The sequence below is a fragment of the Alexandromys fortis genome, unplaced genomic scaffold (genome assembly GCF_014885135.2).
Source record: "Alexandromys fortis isolate MF-2015 unplaced genomic scaffold, M_Fortis_MF-2015_v1.1 scaffold_16, whole genome shotgun sequence".
NCBI classification, from domain to species: domain Eukaryota; kingdom Metazoa; phylum Chordata; class Mammalia; order Rodentia; family Cricetidae; genus Alexandromys; species Alexandromys fortis.
In genome coordinates this window covers 14,048,987-14,071,966 of record NW_026067893.1, presented here as the reverse complement: position 1 = coordinate 14,071,966, position 22,980 = coordinate 14,048,987, and the positions used below count along the sequence as shown (strand labels likewise).

The 22,980-nt window shown below is 44.0% G+C and overlaps 1 protein-coding gene across 1 annotated transcript in view; it reads right to left on the bottom strand.

Annotated features, from left to right (window-relative positions):
* Positions 1-21,180, bottom strand: part of Oga (O-GlcNAcase) — a 38,516-nt gene extending 17,336 nt beyond the window's left edge. The window contains exons 1-9 of the mRNA XM_050145148.1: positions 20,610-21,180; positions 14,747-14,798; positions 13,969-14,066; positions 12,821-12,951; positions 11,296-11,467; positions 7,767-7,865; positions 5,533-5,817; positions 3,829-3,987; positions 1,394-2,007 (exon numbers count right to left, since the gene is read on the bottom strand). Of these exons, the coding sequence (XP_050001105.1) occupies positions 1,394-2,007; positions 3,829-3,987; positions 5,533-5,817; positions 7,767-7,865; positions 11,296-11,467; positions 12,821-12,951; positions 13,969-14,066; positions 14,747-14,798; positions 20,610-20,808 (1,809 nt within the window). The 5' untranslated portion in view covers positions 20,809-21,180. The remainder of the gene's footprint in view (positions 1-1,393; positions 2,008-3,828; positions 3,988-5,532; positions 5,818-7,766; positions 7,866-11,295; positions 11,468-12,820; positions 12,952-13,968; positions 14,067-14,746; positions 14,799-20,609) is intronic.
* Between the last annotated feature and the right edge of the window lie 1,800 nt (positions 21,181-22,980).

The following is a 22,980-nucleotide window of genomic DNA, read 5'->3' as shown; positions in this document are numbered from 1 at the left end:
TACTATGTAGACCTGTCTGGCCTTAAACTCACAGAGATCCGCCTGCTTCTGGCTCCTGAGTGCTGGGATTAAAGGTGTGCGCCACCACTGCTGCCCAGCAACTTCCCTCCATTTCTAACAAGAAAGTCAAACTGCGAAGGTGAAGGTGCCAGATGTAGAAAATTTCCCATTTATTTTACAGAACATATTCTAAAACGTGTTTTACACCAGTTACAGTATTTCATTTAAGAATCACAAAAGTGGAGAGATGCTCAGCAGTTTAGTACACTTGCTACTCTTGCAGGGGACTCAAATTTTTGCCCAGTGCCCACAAAGTGGCCTCCCAAACACCCGTAACTCTAACTCCAGTCCCAGGAGATGCGATGCCCTCTTCTGGCCTCAGGCACCAGGCATAAATGTGGTGCACACACACATTCAAGCAAAACACTCCTATATATGAAATAAAAGTAATTTCCTCATGGCTGAGGGGAGAAAAGGAAGAAACTAAACTTGGTCACTTTTTTTTTTTGGGGGGGGGGGGGGGGGGGGGGGGAGGCAGGGTCTCCTGCTTATAACCCAGGCTGATCAAACTAAAGATGTAGTGGAGAACAGCCCTGAACTCTGGGATCCTCTGCTTCCATTATTTAAGCACTAGAACCACATGTAAGAACCACCACACCAGACATATATGGATGCTTTTTTTTAATATTTATTTATTTATTTATTATGTATACAATATTCTGTCTGTGTATATGCCTGAGGGCGACAGACCTCATTACAGATGGTTGTGAGCCGCCATGTAGTTGCTGGGAATTGAACTCAGGACCTTTGGAAGAGCAGGCAATGCTCTTAACCTCTGAGCCATCTCTCCAGGCCCTGGATGCTTCTTTTGTTGCAGGTGAGGGGCTTCCACAATCCCAACACTTGGAGGAGCTGAGCCAAAATGACTACCTCCAGCTCACAATATATGGAGAATCTGTCTCAAACCTAGCAACCCACACCAGGTGGCTCACAACTGCTTCTAACTCTAGCTGTAAAAGGTCAAATGGCTCTGGTCTTTGTGGGAACCTGTATTCATGTTCCCACATGTAAACACAGACTGACACAGACACACACACACACCTACATTCAACTACAAATAAACCTTAAAGCCAGGCAACAGTGGTGGACCCCTTTAATCCCAGCATTCGGGAGGCAGAGGCAGGCAAATCTCTTTGAGTTCCAGGCCAGCCTGCTCTACAGAGAGAGAGTTCTAAAACGGCCAAGCCTACACAGAGAAACCCTGTCTTCAAAAACCAAAAGCAAGCAAACAAACAAAAACAATCCCTTTAAAGTGTTTTTCAGGCATTGTAAAGAAATCCCTGAGCATCTGGTCTCACTGTGAGGAGCCAGTGAGTGCAACAAGCATACTCACTTTTTCAGAGTCTTTCCCTTTGCAATTGACACTGACAACGCTACTGTTTGCTCGAAGCCACTGAAATTCCCGTAACATCTGTGCTCCTTTGGGTCCGTGCTCATAAGGAAGATAGAAAAGATCAGCAAGTAACTGTAAGTCCTCTAGAGTCACTGGTTCTGCAGTGTACAAAGGCTTTTCATTTGGACCAGGCACAAATTGCTCCTTGTTTGTTTGTTCATCAGTCTGCATAGGAGCAATATCGCTAATGCAATCTTCTTGCATAGACATCTCTGGGGATTTGGATTCAGCTATGCTCTCCTTATCGGTGTCCATTGGTTTCAATTCCTCCGCCATTTTAGCTTCAACAATTTCAGTTAGTATTTGATTGTCATTCTTGTGCTCTGGTTCTTCTTGCTTTTCTACTACCATATCCATGGGTTCTTCATCTGGCTGTTTCTTTTCTTCTTCCTTGGTCAGAGCTGAAGGCTCACCACTCAGAGCTGCTCCCTGGCTCATAATGGGCTCCTGGTAAACTGTTGTAACTACAGTCGTGGCATTTAAAGAGGGTGCTGCAACTAAAGGAGTCCCGTCAACTACACTTGCCTTAGCTCCACTGTGTGCAACCTGCCTACCTACCAAGGGGAGAAAGGAGAAACAAAAGCAATCAAAATTAAAAAACAGAACTAATTAGGCTTACTAGACTTTAAGAAATCTCCCCCACCCCCCAGGCCAGGGAGACAGCTCAAAAGGTTAATAAACTTGCCACCAAGCCCGATGACCTGAGTTTGATCCCTGGAACTGACATGGAAAGAACTGACTCTTCAAAGCTGTGCTGTGGTACGTACCTGCCTGTATGTACATACAATAAATCAATAAATTTAGTTAAAGATAACTTGAAAACTGGGCTTGATGGCACACCCTTCTGAATGCTGCGGTCAGGAGTGGTGGCACACACTTTTAATCCTAGCACTTAGGAGGCAGAGATAAGATCAACCTGACATCATGGCCACTGAGTTTCCAAGAAAGTCTAGGCTGCAAACAGAGACCCTATCACAGAACAAAAGTGTACCCTGTTCTTGCAGAGAACCCGAGCTCATTTCCAGCACCCACATCAGGCTGCTGACAACTATCTATGGTTGTAGCTCCAAGGGGATCCATAGCCTGTAGGCCACATGTATGTATGTGTATACCACAGATATGCCCGATGCCCTTAGAGGCAAGAAAAGAGCATTAGATCTCCTCAAATTGTAATTACAGATGACTGTGAGTTGGCCTGTGTGTAGGGATCTGAAGTAAGGACCTCTGAAAGAGCAGGAAGTACTCTTTTTTTAAAGATTTATTTATTTATTATGTATACAACATTCCTTCCATGCATGCTTATATGACAGAAGAGGGCACCATATCTCATTATAGATGGCTGTGAGCTACCATGTGGTTGCTGGGAATTGAACTCAGGACCTCTGGAAGAGCAGTCAGTGCTCTTAACCTCTGAGCCATCTCTCCAGCCCCCAGTTACATAATTTTTTAAGAAGCTGAACATGGGCTAGGTGATTGTGGTGCATGAATTTAATCCCAGAACTTGGTAGGCAGAGGCAGGCAGATCTCTGTGATTTCGAAGGCAGCCTGGTCTACAGAGTGAGTTCCCCAACATGTTCCAAAGCTACACAGAGAACAACTGACTTCAAACACAAACACCACCAATAAAAATTGGACAAGTAGCATATGCCTAAAATCCAACACGTGGGATAAAAGTGGGTGGATCAGGAAGAGGCTCAGTGACATCCCTGACTAAACAGCAAGCTCCAAGGTAGCTTTAAAAGGTAACAACAGCCGAGCAGTGGTGGCGCAAGCCTTTAATCCCAGCACTCAGGAGGCAGAGGCAGGTGGATCTCTGGGAGTTCGAGGCCAGCCTGGTCTACAAGAGCTAGTTCCAGGACAGGCTCCAAAACCACAGAGAAACCCTGTCTCGAAAAAAGCAAAAAAAAAAAGGTAACAACAAACGCAATTACACTTTGCTTAATGGATCTAAGTTAAGGGGCATAACGCGCATAACACTTTGTGACTCAACTCTGTAATCCAATCTCCTTATGAAACTGGCTAAGCCAGTGTGATAGCACAAATCTGTATTTCAAGAATTCAGGAAGTGGAGTCAGCAAGATTAGAAGTTCAAGCTCATCTTTGGCTACTTGTCAAATTAGAGGCCCACCCGGGTTACATGAAACCATACCGAAAAGAAAAGTCCCAAGGTGGATGGTTGACATCTGCATGCACAGGCAAATGTCCACCCACACAATCATTCATACACAGCAATAATAGATGATCCCAAGTAAAACATAAAATAAAAACTGATGGGCTAGGATATAGTTAAGTGACAGATTGTTTGCCTAGCGTGCATGCGACTAAGCTTCAATTCTAAGCAGCACCACCACCTCACCCATTCTAGCCCAACTCACTGCTGTATTGATGAGGTACGCCGAACTCCTGCAACCATTCCGTTAAAGCTAGCTTTAAAGCCATCTGTGGACTATAGAGTATATCAGTTTCAATGTCTTCATCACTGCCTTCATTTTCTAACTTTATTTGTATTGATACAGTACTGTCTTCACTGTCAGCTGAGGAGAGAAAGCACAAAAATAGTTTTGATTATAAAAACATCCTCCCAAGTGAAGACGTATAAATTTCACTTGTTGCAGTACAAGCAAAGCAGTGAAAAACTAAAATACACCAACATAAAACACAAATACAAGATCCTTCAGTAACCATCTAGAAAGTCACCTACTTGCTCGAGGTTCCAAATGAAGTAATAAGCATGTTAGAATAATCAGAAAAGTTTGTCATAAATGTCCAATAGATACCAATAATGAGATGACAATGTTAATTAAAAGTATTATACTTACACCATCCTCTGCATAAAGAAAACCTATTTAAGTCTTCAGGTACGTAGGGCGGTGGTGGCACACGCCTTTAATCCCAGCACTTGGGAGGCAGAGGCAGGCGGATCTCTGTGAGTTCGAGACCAGCCTGGTCTACAAGAGCTAGTTCCAGGACAGNACCCTGTCTCGAAAAACAAAAAAAAAAAAAAAAAAAAAGTCTTCAGGTACTTACAACTTCATTATTAATAATTCATTAAAGTATAAGAAGTGAAGTTCAAACGTCTTGATTTTGAGCATAAAGTCTTGCTTTCCTTATTTCCCTGCATAGCTGAGTTTGGCTAATCCAACATCTATCCCTTAGTGTTGCATTATGCTGGCTTAAAAATGCAGGAGTTAAATGTCATGCATGCAGAAGGGATGGAGATAGTATTTCTAATTGTGCCTTTTATTGGGGTGAAAGAAACAGCAATGAGCAGGCCATAAAAGGATTCATTAATTCAATGAAATATTACAAGAGTGACACAGACTGAGAGACAGACAACTACATACCACCAAGGGCCCTGGCAAAACACACTATTAATCCAAATTTCATCAATAACCCTGTTTCAGACTAACTTCAAAATTCTTAATTTTTATTATCATTTATCGTGTGCCATGATAAGCCTGTGGGCATGCATCCTTGGCATAATACGGGGGTCAGAGTACAACTGTGGAGTCTCCTTCCATTATGTGGATAACAGATACTCAACTTCAGGCTGCTTTAAAGCAACTAAGCCCTACCTTACAAGCTCTAACTTCAAATTTTTATGACCAATATTTTCCCCTGAACCATGTGTAGCAACTCTACCTGATCCAGCTCAAATACCTGTCAAACTGTTTATCAACACTTCAATACTTCAGGTTCTCATTCTTTCCTCTGGTACCACACTCTGTAATAGCATGACAACATTAGAAATACTACCAATGCCTGCAAGCCTTCCACAACTTCAATTATTTTCAGAAGCAGGTACACTTTATTCTTCCCGCTCTCCTCTTAATATCCAAGAAAGAGGCACCGCCATACAATATAATTAAATGTAAATCAATAAATACCAACATTCTCACTTCAAACTTTGCAAAAAAAAAAAATGACTTGTCCAAGGCCACACAGATTTTCCTTATTATATATCTATGACTAAGAGAAATGAAAACATGCTTTAATATAATAAAAGCTTTAACTGTGACAATAAAGGAATACAAATGTACCTCTCCCCCAAAAGTCCATCATCAATACAGGATACTCACTCATCACTACATCCTTTCTAACTCCATTCATGTTTGATTTATACCACGTGGCAAGGGTATGGATAGCAACATAGTTAGCTTCAAATTCACAGTTTGGATTAGTCAGCACTCCCTTTAACCGGGGGATGAGTTCTGTGGATCTTCCTTTGTAGGGACCCAGAAACAGCCTCTTCTGATCATAATCATTAGCGTGGATATTATCCCAGATCACTGGAGCTCTCTTGATGATCTTAGAAACCTCTTCAATAGACTCTACTGGAATTTCTTTTGAAACAACTTTTGGACCTAGAAATAATTTGTAAAAAGAACTTTATTTACAGAACCTTCTACATGGACTTTAAAAGAATTAAACTTTAGCAATGCTGGAGAGATGGATCAGTGGTTAAGATCATTTGTTACTCTTGCAGAGGACCTGGGTTGGGTTTCCAGAACCCACACGGTGATTCACAAGCATCCTTAACTCCAGTTCCAGAATCAGACAATACCTTCTTGGGCACCAGGCATGTACTAGGTACATATACATCCATGCATGCAGGCAAAATATGCATAAAAATACATTAAATTGGGTTGGGCGGTGGTGGTGAACACCTTTAATACCTTTGGAGGCAGAGGCAGGCGGATCTGTGAGTTCAAGGCCAGCCTGGTTTACAAGAGCTAGTTCCAGGACAGGCTCCAAATTTACAATGAAACCCGGTCTCAAAAAACAAAATAAAATACAATAAATCTAAACAGCAAGTTTGGCAGCCTGAGTCCAATCCCACGACCTATAGGGTAGGAAGAGGGAACCAAATCGTACAAGTTGTCCCCTGACTTTTACAGGCACACACACATACACGATAAATAAATGCAATAAAAAAATGTAAAGAGATAAAATAAGAGCTAAGAAGGTCAGTGACCATGGCTCAGTGTATAAAACTGCTTGCCCTTAGCCGGGTGATGGTGACACACGCCTTTAATCCCAGCACTCGGGAGACAGAAACAGGTGGATCTCTTTGAGTGCAAGATCAGCCGGGTCTACAGGATTAGTGCCAGGACAGGCTCCAAAGCTACAGAGAAACCCTGTGAGTGTGTGTGTGTGTGGGGGGGGGGGGGGGGTAAAGTAAAGAAAAAAATAAAAAATAAACAAACAGCACTTGCCACCAAGCTTGAGGACCTAAGTTTGATCCTCAGGACCCCAGGACCCACGTGATGGAAGGAGAGACATCACAAGCTATTCTCTGATTTCCACTTGCTGTGACACATGCAATTACACACATATCACATACACAAAACAATAAAAATGTGTGAAATTTAAAAACACAGAAGCTTTTACATGTTTTCCTTGCATATACACTATCCTGAAAATTTCTCTCTATACCCATCTCCATCCCCCAGGTCTTTCCATCAAAGCGGATGAAGCCCAGAGTTTCAAGTGCTGCAGACTGATGAGATACACTACTGAGCAATCACAGCTTCCTTGCCTCCCTTCTCTTTATCCACTCATTTATAAGGTTGGCTTCAATTCTCATGATCCTCCTACTTCAGCCTCCCAAGTGCTGGAACAGAAATTTTATACTTAATTCTTCTGGTTTTCTTTGTTTTTGTCTTTTGAGACAGTCTATGTAGTCCTGGAACTCACTATGTAGGCCAGAATGGCCTCAAACTCACAGATTTACCTGCCTATGCCTCCCAAGTACTGAGATTAAAGGGGTGTACCACTATGGTGTGCCACTATGCCCAGCTTCAATTTTCCTTCCTAAACCAGCAATAGTAACTTAATTCTTTTATTTTATTTTGGTTTTTTTTTTTTGAGACAAGGTTTCTCTCTAACAGTCCTGGCTGGTCTCGAACTTACTCTGTAGATGAGGCTGGCCTCAAACTCAGAGATCCGTCTGCCTCTGCTTCCCAAGTGCTGGGACTAATGGTGTGCACCACCACTGATTGGCCCCGTTACTCATTTTATAAAACAAGTTTCCCAGGAGTCTAGTAGTATAGCTAAATTGACAGAAAATTAGTTGTTAGATCCTCAGCACCACATAAACTGCGTATATTGGATACAGTTTTATTTCCAGCACTTAAGAGGTAGAAACAAGAGAACCACTAAATTCAAGATCATCCTTGGCTACACAGCGAATTTCAGGCCTGGAATACAGAAGACCCTGTCTCAACAGACAAAAGTATCCACCTAATACAAACAACCAGTTTTCCTAAGTCCTAGTAATAAAACTTTCACTATACAATTCTTGAGGACTTACCTGTCCAAAGGACCTCAATTCCAGGTAAAAGCTTCTCACCCACAGTCCTTAAGTAAGGAGACTGAGATACATTTGGGTAACAGAAAGTGCCACAATATTCTGAATGCAGAGGGGGAGAAAATTAAGTCAGGATTAAAATGGTCATGGGAACTGGGGAAAATGTTTTAAAATTCTGTATCATTTTTATTCAAACGGTAAAAGGTTCTTTGTCATAAAAAAAGAAGTAAACTTGGGCAGATGTTACATATAATAGTTCATACAATCATATATCCAAACTGGGTGGTGGGCCTGCTTATTATCTCAACTCCAGGGCCACGGCAGAAGTTCACAGAAGGTCATGCTAGGCAGAACAATGTCACAGAACAGCCTCCATTAGATGGAGAATCCTCGGGAAAAGGTCTCTAAGTCAGCAGCCCTAGCCTCAACCTGGTAGGGGTTCTCCTTGCCTCTGCTTCCCTATCACTTGGGTCACTGATATGCATCTCCATGTTTTTTTCCTTAAATATTTTATTTATTTGTTTGTTTGTTTGTTTATTTATTTATTTTTGGTTTTTCGAGACAGGGTTTCTCTGTAGCTTTGGAGCCTGTCCTGGAACTAGCTCTTGTAGACCAGGCTGGTCTTGAACTCACAGAGATCCACCTGCCTCAGCCTCCCGAGTGCTGGGATTAAAGGCGTGCGCCACCACCGCCCAGCTATTTATTTATTATGTACACAATATTCTGTCTGTGTGTCTGCCTGAAGGCCAGAAGAGGGCATCTGATCTCATTTCAGATGGTTGTGAGCCACCATGTGGTTGCTGGGAATTGAACTCAGGACTTTTGGAAGAGCAGGCAATGCTCTTAACCACTGAGCCATCTCTCCAGTCCCGCATCTCCATGTTTTTAAAACAAAACAAACAACAACAAAAATCTCAAGGGTCTCCCTAAGTACCACAGATTAACTCTTCATCAAGAGTCTTTATCTCAAAAACAAATCCTTGGAATTTTTAGTAGTAGTAACAAGCAATCCTTATAATCCCAGTCATTAGAACTGAATTTTATAAGCTTCTATATAAATCTTTTTAAAAAGTAATTAATCCTGCGGATGTAGGATTCCCCTCTGTATGCTATGAACACCATTGGCTATTAAAAAAAAAACTGTCTTGGGCCTGGGCAGGGCAGAATAGAAGTAGGCGGGAAAACTAAATTGAATGCTGGGAGAGAGAGAAAGCAGAGTAGATGTGAGTTGTCAGCTAGAACCTTGCCAGTAGGCCATGAGGTTCGTGGTAAAATATAAAATAATGTAAATGGGTTAATTCTAGACGTAAGAGCTAGCTAGCAATACACATAAGCTGACTGGTCAAGCAGTGATTTAAATAATAGCTTCTGTGTGATTATTTCGGGAGTCTGGGCAGCCTCCTACAACACCTGCCATGGTGATATGTGCACATCACCCCCACTTTAAATCCCAACTTGCTAGCCTGATGAGACCAAACCCAACACTCCCACTGGAAAAGAATTCTGACCAGTTACCCCTCACAACTAACATCTCTTTCTGAACAAGAAACAAAAGTGAGTCAGACAGTGGTGGCCCACACCTTTAGACCACGCAGTGGTAGCAGCAGCTTGATCTCTGAGTCTGAGGACAGCCTGGACTACAGAAGCAAGTTCCAGCACAACCAGGGTTACACAGAGAAATTCTGTTTCGAAAAAAACCAAAACCAAACAAACAAACAAACAAAAAGGGAAAAAAGGAGCAAAGTTTACAGAGGTCAATTTTGAGAGGTGACTAAGGATGAAAACATTTTCAGCGGAAAACCAAGCAGCAGAGCGGGACGCGCTCTATTCTGACTGCTAGAATAGAGCCAGAAGAGAGTGGGAGCAGTGAAACGGGGGCAGAAAAAGAGAACAAGCCGAAGGGAGTGAGACATGACTAAGTTAAAATCATGTAAATTTGATTTTTTTTTCCAGTTTTCATTCCAATAATTCTATTCTCCTCCTTTAACCTGGAAATGTAATGGTTACACACTACCTCTCCCTTTTAAGATCCCTTCTCCGTTCACCCGCTGACAGTTGTCTTCCTGCCACTATACCAGCGGACCCTAAGGCCCCTAAACCTGCCCCACTCTCCCCAGGGGACAGAATACTCCTCAAACAGTTAACTCCTAGTCTCTCGAACCTCGATGGACAGGACTTCACATGGTAATCCTCAACACTCCATCGGCTGCCAAGCTCTTGGGACACCCATGCTGGTACCATCTCTCCAGGCTCAAGTGGGCGCCTACTCAAGACACTTGGTCTGTCTAGCAGACAGGACCTTCCACCCTCCGGTTTTCCAGGATGCCACAATGAAGGGCCTACCTGCTCCACATTCTGGCACACTCATCTTTAATAACAATTCTTTTCCTAGACACCTGCCTTCTCCGGGATGACGGTACATGGGATGCCTTTCCAGCCACACCTATTGCTAAACATGGACACCTAGCTCTCCCCTTGCCCACGTCGCCCCTTGCCCGCAGGAAGTAGCCAGATTTGAGTCTACACCCTTTTTTCCAAAGAGAGCCTAAATGTTTGTCATTATTACCACTCCAATTTTCTATCACCCCTATATCCAAAGAGTCTGGAATGTGAAGTTGGGAGCGTAGGCTCCAGCCCCTTTCATCTATCCCAGCCCCCAGGCCTGGTCTGGACTCCAAATCCCTGCAGGCCAGGTCCTGACCCCTCCCCAGGGTACTTAAATGAGCTCCCAAAAGAGGACACACCATTCGTGAGGTGCCACCGAGAGCATGGAACTCCCATTAAACCTGGGTATTTCTTAATTTGGCTTGTTTTGATTTGACTTGATTGGGAATTTGGCATCGGCAGAGCTCGCATTTCGGAAATATTCCTAACAACTTCTAATACTAAAAAGTACATAACATCTCCAACCTACTTCTTTGGTATTATAAGGTCCTAAATTTTTCCTATATGACTTTGAAAAATGTCTTCTAAAAATGTGTTCCTTGACACAGAAAGACAATTATCACATGTACTCACTCATAGGTGGTTTTCAAACATAAAGCAAAGAAAGCCAGCCTACAAACCACAATCCCAGAGAACTTAGACAACAATGCGGACACTGAGAGACTTACATAGATCTAAGCTACATGGGAAATAGAAAGTAGAAAAAGAAGATCTCCTGAGTAAATTGGGAGCATGGGGGCTTTGGAGGAGGATTGAAGTGGGGAAGGGAGAGGCAGGGAGGAGAGCAGAGAAAATGTAGAGCTCAATAAATATCAATAAAAAATGTATTAAACATGTATTTATACATGACGGAAAATATGTAATACACTGATACTTTCTTTTCTTTTTTTTTTTTCTTTTTTCTTTTGGTTTTTCAAGACAGTATTGGCTGTCGCTTTGTAGACCAGCTGGCCTCGAACTCAGAGATCTACTAGCCACTGCCTCCTGAGTTCTGGGATTAAAGGTATTGAGCCACCACGCCTGGCTTACATAGATCCTTTTAACATATTCCAATACTAGTTAAATACTCAGTTCTTATATACAATACCTGTAGGACAGAAGAGGAATGTTTCCGGCTCTCCTAGGTACTGATAAATTTCATTTGTGATAGAAACTTGTGCATGTGCAAAAGAACTGAACACCTCTTTGTCTGCCGCGCACATATTATGGTCAATATCATCAAAAAGCAAAGCAAATGACCTGCACCCAAATTGAGACACCTTAGAAAAGAAAAACCACGATTATTAGTTCATCTCAGAGAAAAGTATTTTAAATATATACTTATGGTTATATCAAAGTCAAATATTTTCCTTGGAATGTCAAAGAATATCTGATCTTTTTACATTTTAAGTGGTAGCAATTTTAAGTTAATATAGCTAGTGTTTTGGGATCCAATTTTCACTTGGTAATGAATCAAGTAAATGTTCAAACAATAGTTTTGTTTGCTTGGTTGTTTGTCTGGTTGCTGGAGAGATAGCCGTGGGTGCTGGAAAAACGAACTCTCATATTTTTGGTTGTGAGCCTACCCTTTATCGGCTGAGCAATCTCTCTAGCCCTCAGTTTATACAAGGCAACCTAACCTAGAAGATCCAAGAAATTCATAAAATTACAAAAGTATGAACAAGTATACTCAATCTATGAAATATTTAGGCCTTGATCTAGTCTTGGAAAGAACACTAATTCACCTGGAACTGGAGTTATAGATAACTGTGAGCTGCCATGTGGTGTTGGGAATTGAATCCGGGCCCTCTGGAAGAACAGCCAGTGTTCTTAACTGCTGAGCTATCTCTGCATCGTCCCCTTCTTAAGAGAGGGTCTCACACTGGAGGCCAGGCTGGCCTCAAATTTTTAGAAATTCTCTTACTCTCAAATATTGGAATATAAGGAATCGCCACACCCAGCTTTCTACCTTAAGTTTTACAAGCCATGTGATGCCACCAATACGAATCTTTTCTTAAAGAACAAAACATGCGGGGCTGGAGAGATGGCTCAGCAGTTAAGAGCATTGCGTGCTCTTCCAAAGGACCCGAGTTCGATTCCCAGCAACCACATGGTGGCTCACCACCATCTGTAATGAGGTCTGGTGTTCTCTTCTAGCAGGCATATATGCAAACAGAATATTGTATCCATAATAAATAAATAAATGTTAAAAAAAAAAAAAGAACAAAACATGCAGCGGTGGCGCATGCCTTTAATACCAGTACTCAGGAAGCAGAGGCACGGGGGATCTATGGTATTCTAGCTAAGTTTTTGGCTGACAAATACTTCTCTACCCACAATTATGAAAGTAATAGCTACAGAAATAAAGTATCAATTTGATTTCCTTTTATTTTAAAAAGATTTATTTATGTGCTCTATCTGCATATACACCCTTATGCCAGAAGAGGGCATCAGATCCCACTATAGATGGTTATGAACCACCATGTGGATGCTGGGAATTGAACTCAGGACCTCTGGAGCCAGTGTTCTTAACCACTGAGCCATCTCTCCCACCAATATTTCCTTTTAACACCATAAAGCAATTAAGAAAACCCCATTTCAATATTGAGTCAGGAAAAATAAAAAAGAATTACCTGGTCTAATTTGCGTTTCAATGTTGATACTTCCTTGGGGTTAGAAAAGGTGATGTCCAGGCCTGGGGAAATAGCGTAGATGAATTCTATCTCGTATTCTCGAGCAGCAGCGATGAGAGTCATAAGTTGCTCTAAAGAACAAAGTCTTGGTTTTAGAAAGCAACATAGGATGCTAAAACAAACTGTCCCTTCTAACTGAAGAAATTATCTCTTCCAATTTACAGTAAAGGTTCTTTAATGCTAAGCATTAAAATTTAAAAAGTATCATATTCATGGAAGGTATTTTGGTATACCCTGATAATCTCACAAAAGCACACACTTTTATTTGAACTCTCCCCCCCCACCCCCCGCCAAAGACAGGGTTTCTCTGTAGTTTTGGTGCCTGTCATGGAACTCAATTCTGTAGAATAGGCTGGCCTAGAACTCACAGAGATCTTCCTGACTCTTCCTCCTGAGTGCATCACCGTCACCCTGTTATTTGAACCAATATTTTAAAAAGACCTTTTATTCTCATTTTCAAATAGTTTCTTAAACATTTGGTGTTAACAAGCTAGTGTGTGGATAGAGGACAACTGCATGTGAGTCCTGAGACTCAAACTCAAGTTGCCAGGCTTAATGGCAGGTACCCTTACACGGTGAACCATCTCACCAGCCTCGTCTTAAAACCCCTCAATTGTCAATTCTCTTACTGAATGCAACCCATTTCTATTTCTCCTAACATCTGAAAGGTTCAAATACTTTTTGGAGGGGGTTATCTGAGTAAATGAAATTCCTAGGCTAAATTTACCCAGCTCCACCCATCTACTCATCTGTCTATCACAACGGTACTGCTGTCCCTCCCTCCATCACTGAGCTATCTCCGCTGCCCTATAAAATACAATTTTTAGTAAGAGTCAAGTACAACCTTAAAATTGTCCCCTCACTCACTATTTTGAACTCAACTGATCAAAATAAAAAACATCACCACCAGGCCAGCAAGATGGCTAAGGACGATAAAAGTACTTGCCACAAAGTCTGACAGACAGAATTCAATCTCTGAAGCTTTCAGTTTGAAAGAGAAAAACTCCCTACTCAAGGACCTGCCTGCACACGTGTTCAAGTTCAGGGGCAGGCATGTATGTACACAGACACAGACACACAAAGATTACCAGCTTCTTCCACTGAATACATCTCTCGCCAAAACATCCTATGTTTGTAGTCATCTTTTGGAGCATACAAGTATGTATTTAATTCCCATTTCTGAAGCCTTAAGAGAAAGAAAATTACAGCTGCATAAATAGGAAATAATAAACTATAAATCTCAATTACTTTTTTTTTTTTTTGGTTTTTCGAGACAGGGTTTCTCTGTGGCTTTGGAGCCTGTCCTGGCACTAGCTCTGTAGACCAGGCTGGTCTTGAACTCACAGAGATCCGCCTGCCTCTGCCTCCCGAGTGCTGGGATTAAAGGCGTGCGCCACCATCGCCTAGCTCAATTACTATTTTTGATGTACCTCTATCTCATGACAAACCAGTAATATTCTACTGTTAAACTTTAATTATCAATGGAATTTTTTCTAATTTATTTAATTTTATGTGCATTGGTGTGAGGGTGTCAGATCCCCTTGGACTGGAGTTATAGTTAGTTATAAGCTGCCATATGGGTGCTAGGAATATGAGAATTAAACCCAGATCTTCTGGCAGAGGAGTCGGTGTTCTTAACCACTGAGCCATCTCTCCAGCCCTCTCCAGTTAATTAGTTAACTAATTAAATATCACAAAGTGCACCATCATACTAAGTGTTGAACAAAGAGAACTCTGAATAAAGCAGACAAAGCCTCCACCTGTTCAGCTTCCCCAGACAATTTGGAAAGGACTACAGGATAGCAACTCCTGCTATGACACCAGGCTCATCCAGCGAGAGTGCCTCCTGTGTCATAAGAAACTTACCTTCTAAACAGTTCTTTTCTCTGTTCCATTACCCAAGGTCTTCCATAAAACCCTGGAATTAAAGAAAAATAAAACTACTCTCAGCTTTGAAAATGAGGTACAGCTGAAGAAAAAGGAGGTTACACACGTGGAATCCGTTTTCTACGAAATGTGTGGAGGTGCTGACAAATGTGTGGCCTCCTGGGTAAACAGCCTCATCTACCAGAGGCCCTAGGTCTGAGCCCCACGGATAAAACACAGCAGAATCTGAAAACTAGGCAATCAAACACTGTTTATCTGTGAGAGGTGGTAAGGTCACGTATTCTTCACTATTCCTAAATTTCCAAATTTCCTTCTCTAACATTTACTGTGTGTAAGACTGGGTTTTATTTTTAGTGAGACACGATGTCTTACTATGGAGCCCTGGTTGGCCTAGCGATTGTACAAGCTGTCCTCACACTTGCAGCAATGCTCTTCTTTTGGCGTCTAAGCACAGGAATTCCAGAGAGCATCATCACCATGCTAGCTTAGGAACCCAGACCTACCATCTTTTATTGCGAGCAAGAACTCTTCCTGCTGGCTGGGGATATAATTCAGTACTGGTTTAGTATTCATGAGAGTATACATTTCCAGTACCCACATAACAAAACACACACTCCCCTCCCCCATACTGGAAATGACCAGAGAACCTTGATCATACTAGGCAAGCACTCTCACAACTAGAGAGTACTGTGGGACAATGGCCTTTTATCCTGTCGCTTGTATTATTTTTAATAAAATGCTGATTGGCCAGTAGCCAGGCAGGAAGTATAGGCCTGGTCTACAGAGTGAGTGCCAGGACAGCCAAAGATACACAGAGAAACCTAGTCTCAAAAAACCAAAAATTAAAAATGAAAACAAAAGAAACAATTTAAAATAAAGCTACATAAAGATGGAAAATACAGAGTCTGAATACTGTATGTTATTGTGTTCTCTTTGAATTGTTTGCTGAGGAACAGCTACTAAAAAAACATTTGATTATAAATGCTGCTGGACTGGTATGGGACCATGGTCTGTATTCTGACAATTATATTTTAAATAAATGCTGATTGGCCAGTAGCCAGGCAGGAAGTATAGGCGGGACAACCAGACAGGAAGTAGAGGCGGGTCAATGAGAACAGGAGAATTCTGGGAAGGAGGAAGCCCATTCCTCTGTAGTCCTTGCCCAGCCACAGAAGCAGCAAGATGTGACTGCCCCGCTGAAAAAGGGATGAGCCATGTAGCTAACATAGACAAGGTTTTGCTTTTGTTTCCACAGGAAATGAGAAGCTGTGGATTCAATTTTGAGTTAAGAAAAATCAGATTTGATCAAGGAAGACCTCCCCCCTGAGAAATCTCCAGTAGGAATGGAAGGCCCAGATGTCTGAGTTCTGTAGCCAGAACAGTTTCAAGATGATCAAGCGTCACAGGATACTCCAGTCAGGACTTGATCATAATTCTAAATTTCTTTAGGTCCCTGTAAGATTATCAGCGCCCCCAATCAGCAGGAAGTAGCCTGGAAAACCATGCCTGTATTCCCAAAATATGGATTATGGATGTTTGCCTTTGTTTAGAATGTTGGTTACAAGTTGTTACGGATAACGGTCAGGAGAAAAGCTAAACAAAGGATATGAGATTCAGAGTTCTTGTTTAAAAAAAAAAAGGGGGTGAGTGGTGTGGGGACAATGGTCTTTTTATCATGTCACCTGTATTATTTTTAATAAAATGCCGATTGGCCAGTAGCCAGGCAGAAAGTAGAGGTGGGGCAATGAGAACAGGAGAATTCTGGGAAGAGGAAAGGGTCAGTCTGTAGTCACCCAGATGCAGAGTAAGCAAGATGAGACTGCCTCTCTGATATAAGGTACTGAGCCACATGGCTAACACAGACAATAATGGGTTAATGTAAGATGTAAGAAAGAGTTAATCAGAAGCCAATCAGTTTATGATTAGTGTAGACCTCTGTGTGTTTCTTTGGGACTGAATGACTGTGGGACTTCAGTCAGCAAGGAACAAAAGCAGAGCAAACAAGACTCTTAAAACTAGAGAGATGGGCATGGTGGCTCTGCCAGTGGGCCCAGCAGAGGAAGAGGCAGAATTGGCCTAAGTTTGAAGCCAGTCTGAACTACATAGTTCCAGGCTAACCTAGGCTACAGTGAGACTCTGTCTCAAAAAACTAGAAGGGAATTCAATTACCTCTAGAGGAGTGATTTTAAGAGCTACACAAGGTAATGAGATCAGAGAGTTAGAAAAAGGTATATTCACACATGCGCACACATAGACACACACTTTTTGCAATAGATCTTTAGCTTAGGCTGGTCTAGCTAGACCTGGTAGCCACCTCCCTACCTCAGTCATCTAAGTGCTGAAATTTCAGGTGTGAATCATCACACTTGCCTATAATCACCTTTTTTGAAAAGTTTGTACAACAAAAAATGAACTAATTAATTAATTAGTAACAGGCTATGATCACATTCACAAACCCAACAGCGGTGTTGACCTGAACAGTAAACTTTCAAGCTCTCTTAATTTCAGAATCAAGTTGTGAAATGAAAAATTAGGAGGCAAGGGGGCTGGAGAGATGGCTCAGCAGTTAAGAGCATTGCGTGCTCTTCCAAAGGACCCAAGTTCAATTCCCAGCAACCACATGGTGGCTCACAACCATCTGTAATGAGGTCTGCTGTCCTCTTCTAGCAGGCATATATGAAAACAGGATATTGTATCCATAATAAATAAATAAATATTTTTTAAAAAATTAGGAAGCAGGTGTGGTGATGGTGGTGGCGCACACCTTTAATCCCAGCACTCAAGAGGCAGAGGCTGGAGGATGTCTGTGAGTTTGAGGCTAGTCTGGTCTACAGAGCAAGTTCCAGGGCAGTCAGAGCTTATAGAGAAACCCAGTGTCAAAAAACAAACAAACAAGCCGGGCGATGGTGGTGCACGCCTTTAATCCCAGCACTCGGGAGGCAGAGGCAGGTGGATCTCTGCAAGTTCGAGACCAGCCTGGTCTACAGAGCTAGTTCCAGGACAGGCTCCAAAGCCACAGAGAAACCCTGTCTCGAAAAACCAAAAAAAAAAAAAGATTAGTTAGGGATCTAAGTGACACTAGTGTTCACTGTAGGAAACAAACTTCTAGTTTTTCTAGTTACATCTATTTTGCATTTAAATGAGAACTGTAAATATGAAACAATGTCTAAAAAAAACTGACTAAGGGTAAAGCTGGCATTTGGAGCTCTCCAGCTCACTAGGAACACCACTAGACACCTCACAGCCAATCCAACCTTTCCCTCAACCAGTCACAGCCTAATCATTAGGAAGAGATCAGGAAAACTCAGAAGCACCATGAAAGATGATCAAAGTAAGCATTGGGGACAGCTAGATGGCTCTGCAGATAAAGGCAATTGCCAAGTCTGACAATCTTTGGGACCACAAGGCCTCCTGCAAACTGTCCTCTGACCTCCACATGCATGCTGTGTGGCCATTTCCCCTGCAAAACAGTTTTAAAGCACTCCTCAGGGTTCACACAAGCATTCTCCCACAGGAACTCTAATCCTAGGCAGATATTCTGTACCCCAAAAAGAATGGAACAACAATCAATCACCATTAAACCCTAGCAGCACCTTCTATTGTAAACATTATGAGTGTTTTGCCTACATGCGTCTGAGCACGTGTGTGGTGCCCTCAGAGGGAAAGAGAAGCAAGACTCCCTGGAGTTACAGACTAACTGGCATTAGAGTTGGTTCCGAGGAGCCATGTAAATGCAACCTAGGTCTTCTGGAAGAGTAAGAAGTGCTCTTTACTGCTGAGCCATCTCTCAAGCCCCTAATTTTAACAATTTAATCTTCAGCAACTCTTTCAGAGCCAGGTTTATGGTTTGGATTAATTGAACCACAAAGAGGACGTGTACTATTAACACAAGAGTTAAAAACCACCAAGGTTTGTAGGGCAAGGAAGAACAACCACCCTGGTTATAACTACAGTATTTCCTAAAGCTGCCAACCAAGAAGCACTTAATACACTGGGGCATTTAAGAAAAATATGCACATGGGAATGACAAGAGGGAAAACAACTGAAGACAGCTTCATTTTAACATATTTTTAATACTATTCTAGGGAAACCAATTTAAACCACAGTATGCTATCTCCTCTCATTTTTGGTAACACACTGCCGGGCTCCCTGACATTCACTCCAGCACACCTCATTTCACTCTTCCACTTTTTGCTGTTTCTTAAACGGGGTCTTACTCTGTAACCCAGGCCAGCCTCAACCCCTCAACCCCTTCTCTCAGCCTACCAATGCAGACTACAGACATCAACATGACCGGTTACCTCTACCAGCCACCACCTTAGGACCTTTGACAATACAGATCCCTGCAGTGTGATGCCCCCTGGTGGGGGCGCAATCAACCCCCAACAACAAACAGCAAAGAAATTTACACCTAAACTGGGATGGTGGCCTGTAAAACTGGGAGGGCAGGAGGGTCACAAGTTCAAGGTCACTCTGTGCTTCACCTAGGCTTCAGGAGACCCTGTCTGCAAACGCGGAATTCATGCAGATTTTAACGTTTTGTGTAACTTGTTTTAGACACACAATTTTGTTGCAAATAAAACTGCCAGGCCTTCCCTGTCTTTTAAGGAAAAAAAAAATTCCACCGCAGTTTTTCTAAAATCTTTCTGCACTCTGGCAAATTCAGTATGTACAACAAAGCACTCACATTTTCATAAATACTGACTCCAGTAAGACCAGTACTCCCCCAAATTTTGTAAAATAATTTTGCTGAGCGGTCTCATGTCTTACTACTGCAGCTGCCAAGAATGTTCTCTCCCCGCAAATCATCTTCATCTAAAATACCTTAACGACCATCTTTTATCTTTCAAAATACATGGTGATGAGACAGGGAAAAGCTGATGCTATCAACCAAGAATCCTACTTACAGCCCTTTTGGTTTGAGTGTTTGTTTTTATATTCTCCAGTAATGGGGGGGGGGGACTGGGAAATCTTGGGTTTGCCCAAAAAAAAAAAAAAAAAAAAAAAAAGACCCCCAACTACGACGTATTAGGTTAGAACTAAGGTAATGTGCTTTCCTGAGTTCAGAATCTGCCCGTTCTTATTCAGAAATTGCAGTGAGATGATCTGGCAATTTTCCCTCACTACTAAAACGTCCCTCATGCCTTTCAACTGTGAATGAGAAGACAGCAATTATAAAAACCAAACCTTTTACTGAATTCTAACTCCACATCACAGATGTTCTCAGAATGCTATACTGGAATTTTCACACAAGCGCACACACACAGAGTAGAATAACAGCAACTGGTAAACATGACACTTTCCTCGACTGCAGATGAGTCTTCAGGGGGAGAAGAGGCTTGCAAGGCTTGCAGAGCAGCAAAGAAACACCCTAAGCCAAGGCTTGTAGTACTACAGGCCGAACTGCGCTCCCCTTCACTCCCAAGCATACCTGTGTGGGCTGAATTCCCCACCCCCGACAAGGGTGAGGACCGGAGCGCTGCACAAATTTCCTCATTTCAAAGCAGACAACCCTGGGGACTAAGATCCCAAGGTACAAAGAAGTGAAACAGAGCCGACAACAGGCTCCTTGCCCCCGCCTCCTCCTCCATGGTCTGCCTGGCTCTAAGCCCAAGGAGGGTGGGGTCAGGCTCCTGAGTAGCCAGGAGAAAGGGACGCTCAAGACTGGAGGAAAAGAAGTGAGTCCCTCCCTCCGTCTCCCCTCGCCTCCCCCACACCCGCGTTAGCAAGGGCAAGCCTGCGACCTGGGGGGTGGGGGTGGAAACCTCACGAAGACCCACCAGCATGCCTCTCCCGGGGGACCAAGTGCTGGGCACGGGGCGGGGCTGGAGGGCGGACTCACCTTCCACCACGCCGCACAGGAACCTGCGGGTTCCTCCAGGCGCCCCGGCCCCGGCCGCCGCCCCGGCTCCGGATGCGTTGTCTTCTCCGGGGGCCGGAGCTGCAGGCGGCTCCAACGAAGCCCCCGAGGGGGCAGCAGGATTGGCGCTGCGCTCGCTCTCCCTCTCCTCCAGCGCCGCCTGGCTCTCCTTCTGCACCATCCTCCTGCCGCCGGCCGCCGCCACCGCCGCCGCAGCTCCTCTTCCGCCTTGGTCCGTTGGGCCACAGGCCCGGAGCCCTGCAAAGGGCCGCGGCTCCGAGCGCGCGCCTCCCGGGCTCCTTCCCCTCCCCCTCCGCCCTTCCCCCCCTTCCTCTCGGCGGGGGCCCGAGTGCCCGGATGAGAAGGGCGGCGGCACCGGCTCGAGCCCTTTGTCAGCCGCTGCCTCCGCCTGGGCTGGGGGCCGGGAGCCTAAGCGGAGGGCGAGAGCGCCGCTGCGTCTGCACGGGAGGAGGCCAGAGGCGCCTTCTTCCGTCCTCAGCGTCCGGCGCCCTCCAAACAGCCTTAATTCTTCGGCTAGGAGCCCCGGGAGTCCCTAAGCTGCCACTGCCGCTGCCTCTGCCGCCCGCTTCCTGTTTATCCGCACTGCGCCTGCGCCACAGACCGGCTCAGACCGGTCCCTAACCCGGCTCCCCCGCCTTCTCTAGGATCAGCCCATTATGCTTTATTTGCTAGGGGGAAACAGAACAAAGGGCGCCGTGAAAACCGCGGAAGTGCGCGGCCGTGGAACGTATCACTTGGCTGGCCACCCTCCGGGATGAGGGCCGCACTCTGGGACGAACCATTACCCCACCCGAAGGAGGGGAGCACGGGAGAATGCGGCGGGCAGGGGCGTTGGGGGGGGGAGGGGAAAAGAGGCGTTCACTCTCCCAGTGCGCAGACGTCGAAACGAGGCCTCTGGTCTTAAAGTGGCAGGAAACACTGACCTACTTAGGAGATGCTGCTAATAACTTGGCCCATCACGTCTGCCAGGCCCACGTTCGGTTCTGTGAAGACATGCCAAGGAGCTCAGCTCACTCCTCTGTCTTGAGTCATTTTCTTCTACTCCCCCTTCGGAGCTAACCCGTTTTCAATTGTGCAGACAACTGTTTATTAGAGTTTGTCACATCCTGGGCTGTGGCACCATTATGACCTCATAATATGGCTAAAATAATCTAGTACACACAGTTTCTGCTTGAGAATACCCCTTCATTTGTTTCGGGAAGTCAGAGGCGATAACTCCTTTTTGGGGGAGAGCCCGTGGTATGAAATTCGCCAGACTACGCATGGAGAAAGAAAAGACTACATTCCAAGCACATAGGAAACAAAAGTCTAATAAAGGTAGAAGAGGGGTGGAAGGCGGGTTTGTGGTGGCGATGGGGAGTGTGTAGTGTGCATAAGGCACGATCCTTTTAGCCCAAGCGTCAATATTTCCTGGGAAAGCCTGCCTCTGTGGGCTTGGCTCCTGCTGTATTTCCCAGTTTCCGGTAGTCTTCTCAGAGTGCACTTGACATTTATGTGCCTTAAGAGATCCGCCTCAGTTTAGGCACAAACCCCTCGTGCTTGATATTACGACAGTAGTTTATTTTATACTTGAACGGGGTAGCTCAACTTGTAACTCTAGGGACGTTGAAGGGTGGGTGTTCATTCCAAGTGTGAACCAAGTGCATGCCAGGTGTATGCAGTGTTGGGTATCCAACCCAGGGCCTTGTACATACTAAACAAGCTCTCCAGGGATTTTGAGTTGTGGGTTCACATGCCATGGGTGGCCAGAGGTCAGCTTGTGGGAGTCGGTTCTCTCCTTCCCTTTGCAGATCTGGGGATCAAACTCAGGTTGTCAGGCTCTCACTGGGCAGGCACCTTTACCCCTGAGCCATTGCCAGCCCCATCCAGGACCTTTTATTTATTACTTTTTAATGTGTGTGTGTATGCATGTCACATTTGTATTGGGGGGCATCAGAAGCGGTTGTGAGCCACTGGATATAGATGTTGGGAACTGAACTCCTGGTCGGTCCTCTGGAAGAGCGGTACTATAATGGTTCCGTCCATGACCTTGGGCTATCTGGCCCTAGAGAGGAGGTGCTTCTTGTCTGCCTGCCTGACCCTTATAAGGAAGGAAGAGGGGTGGGCACACTCTTGGGTGGTGAAGACTGAGGAAGGTCGTAAGGAGCAGCCTGTGATCAGTCCCCAGCTTTCCAAGGACTCTGCGACTGGATTTACCATCTCCTGTGTTCGTGAGTGAAATCTCCTGTGTTCGTGAGTGGATTTCCCCTTTCCTATCTTAATAAATCCTTGATACTCCTTAGACAGATGTACGTGGGTTTCTCTTAACACAGTACCTTAATGGCTGAGCCAT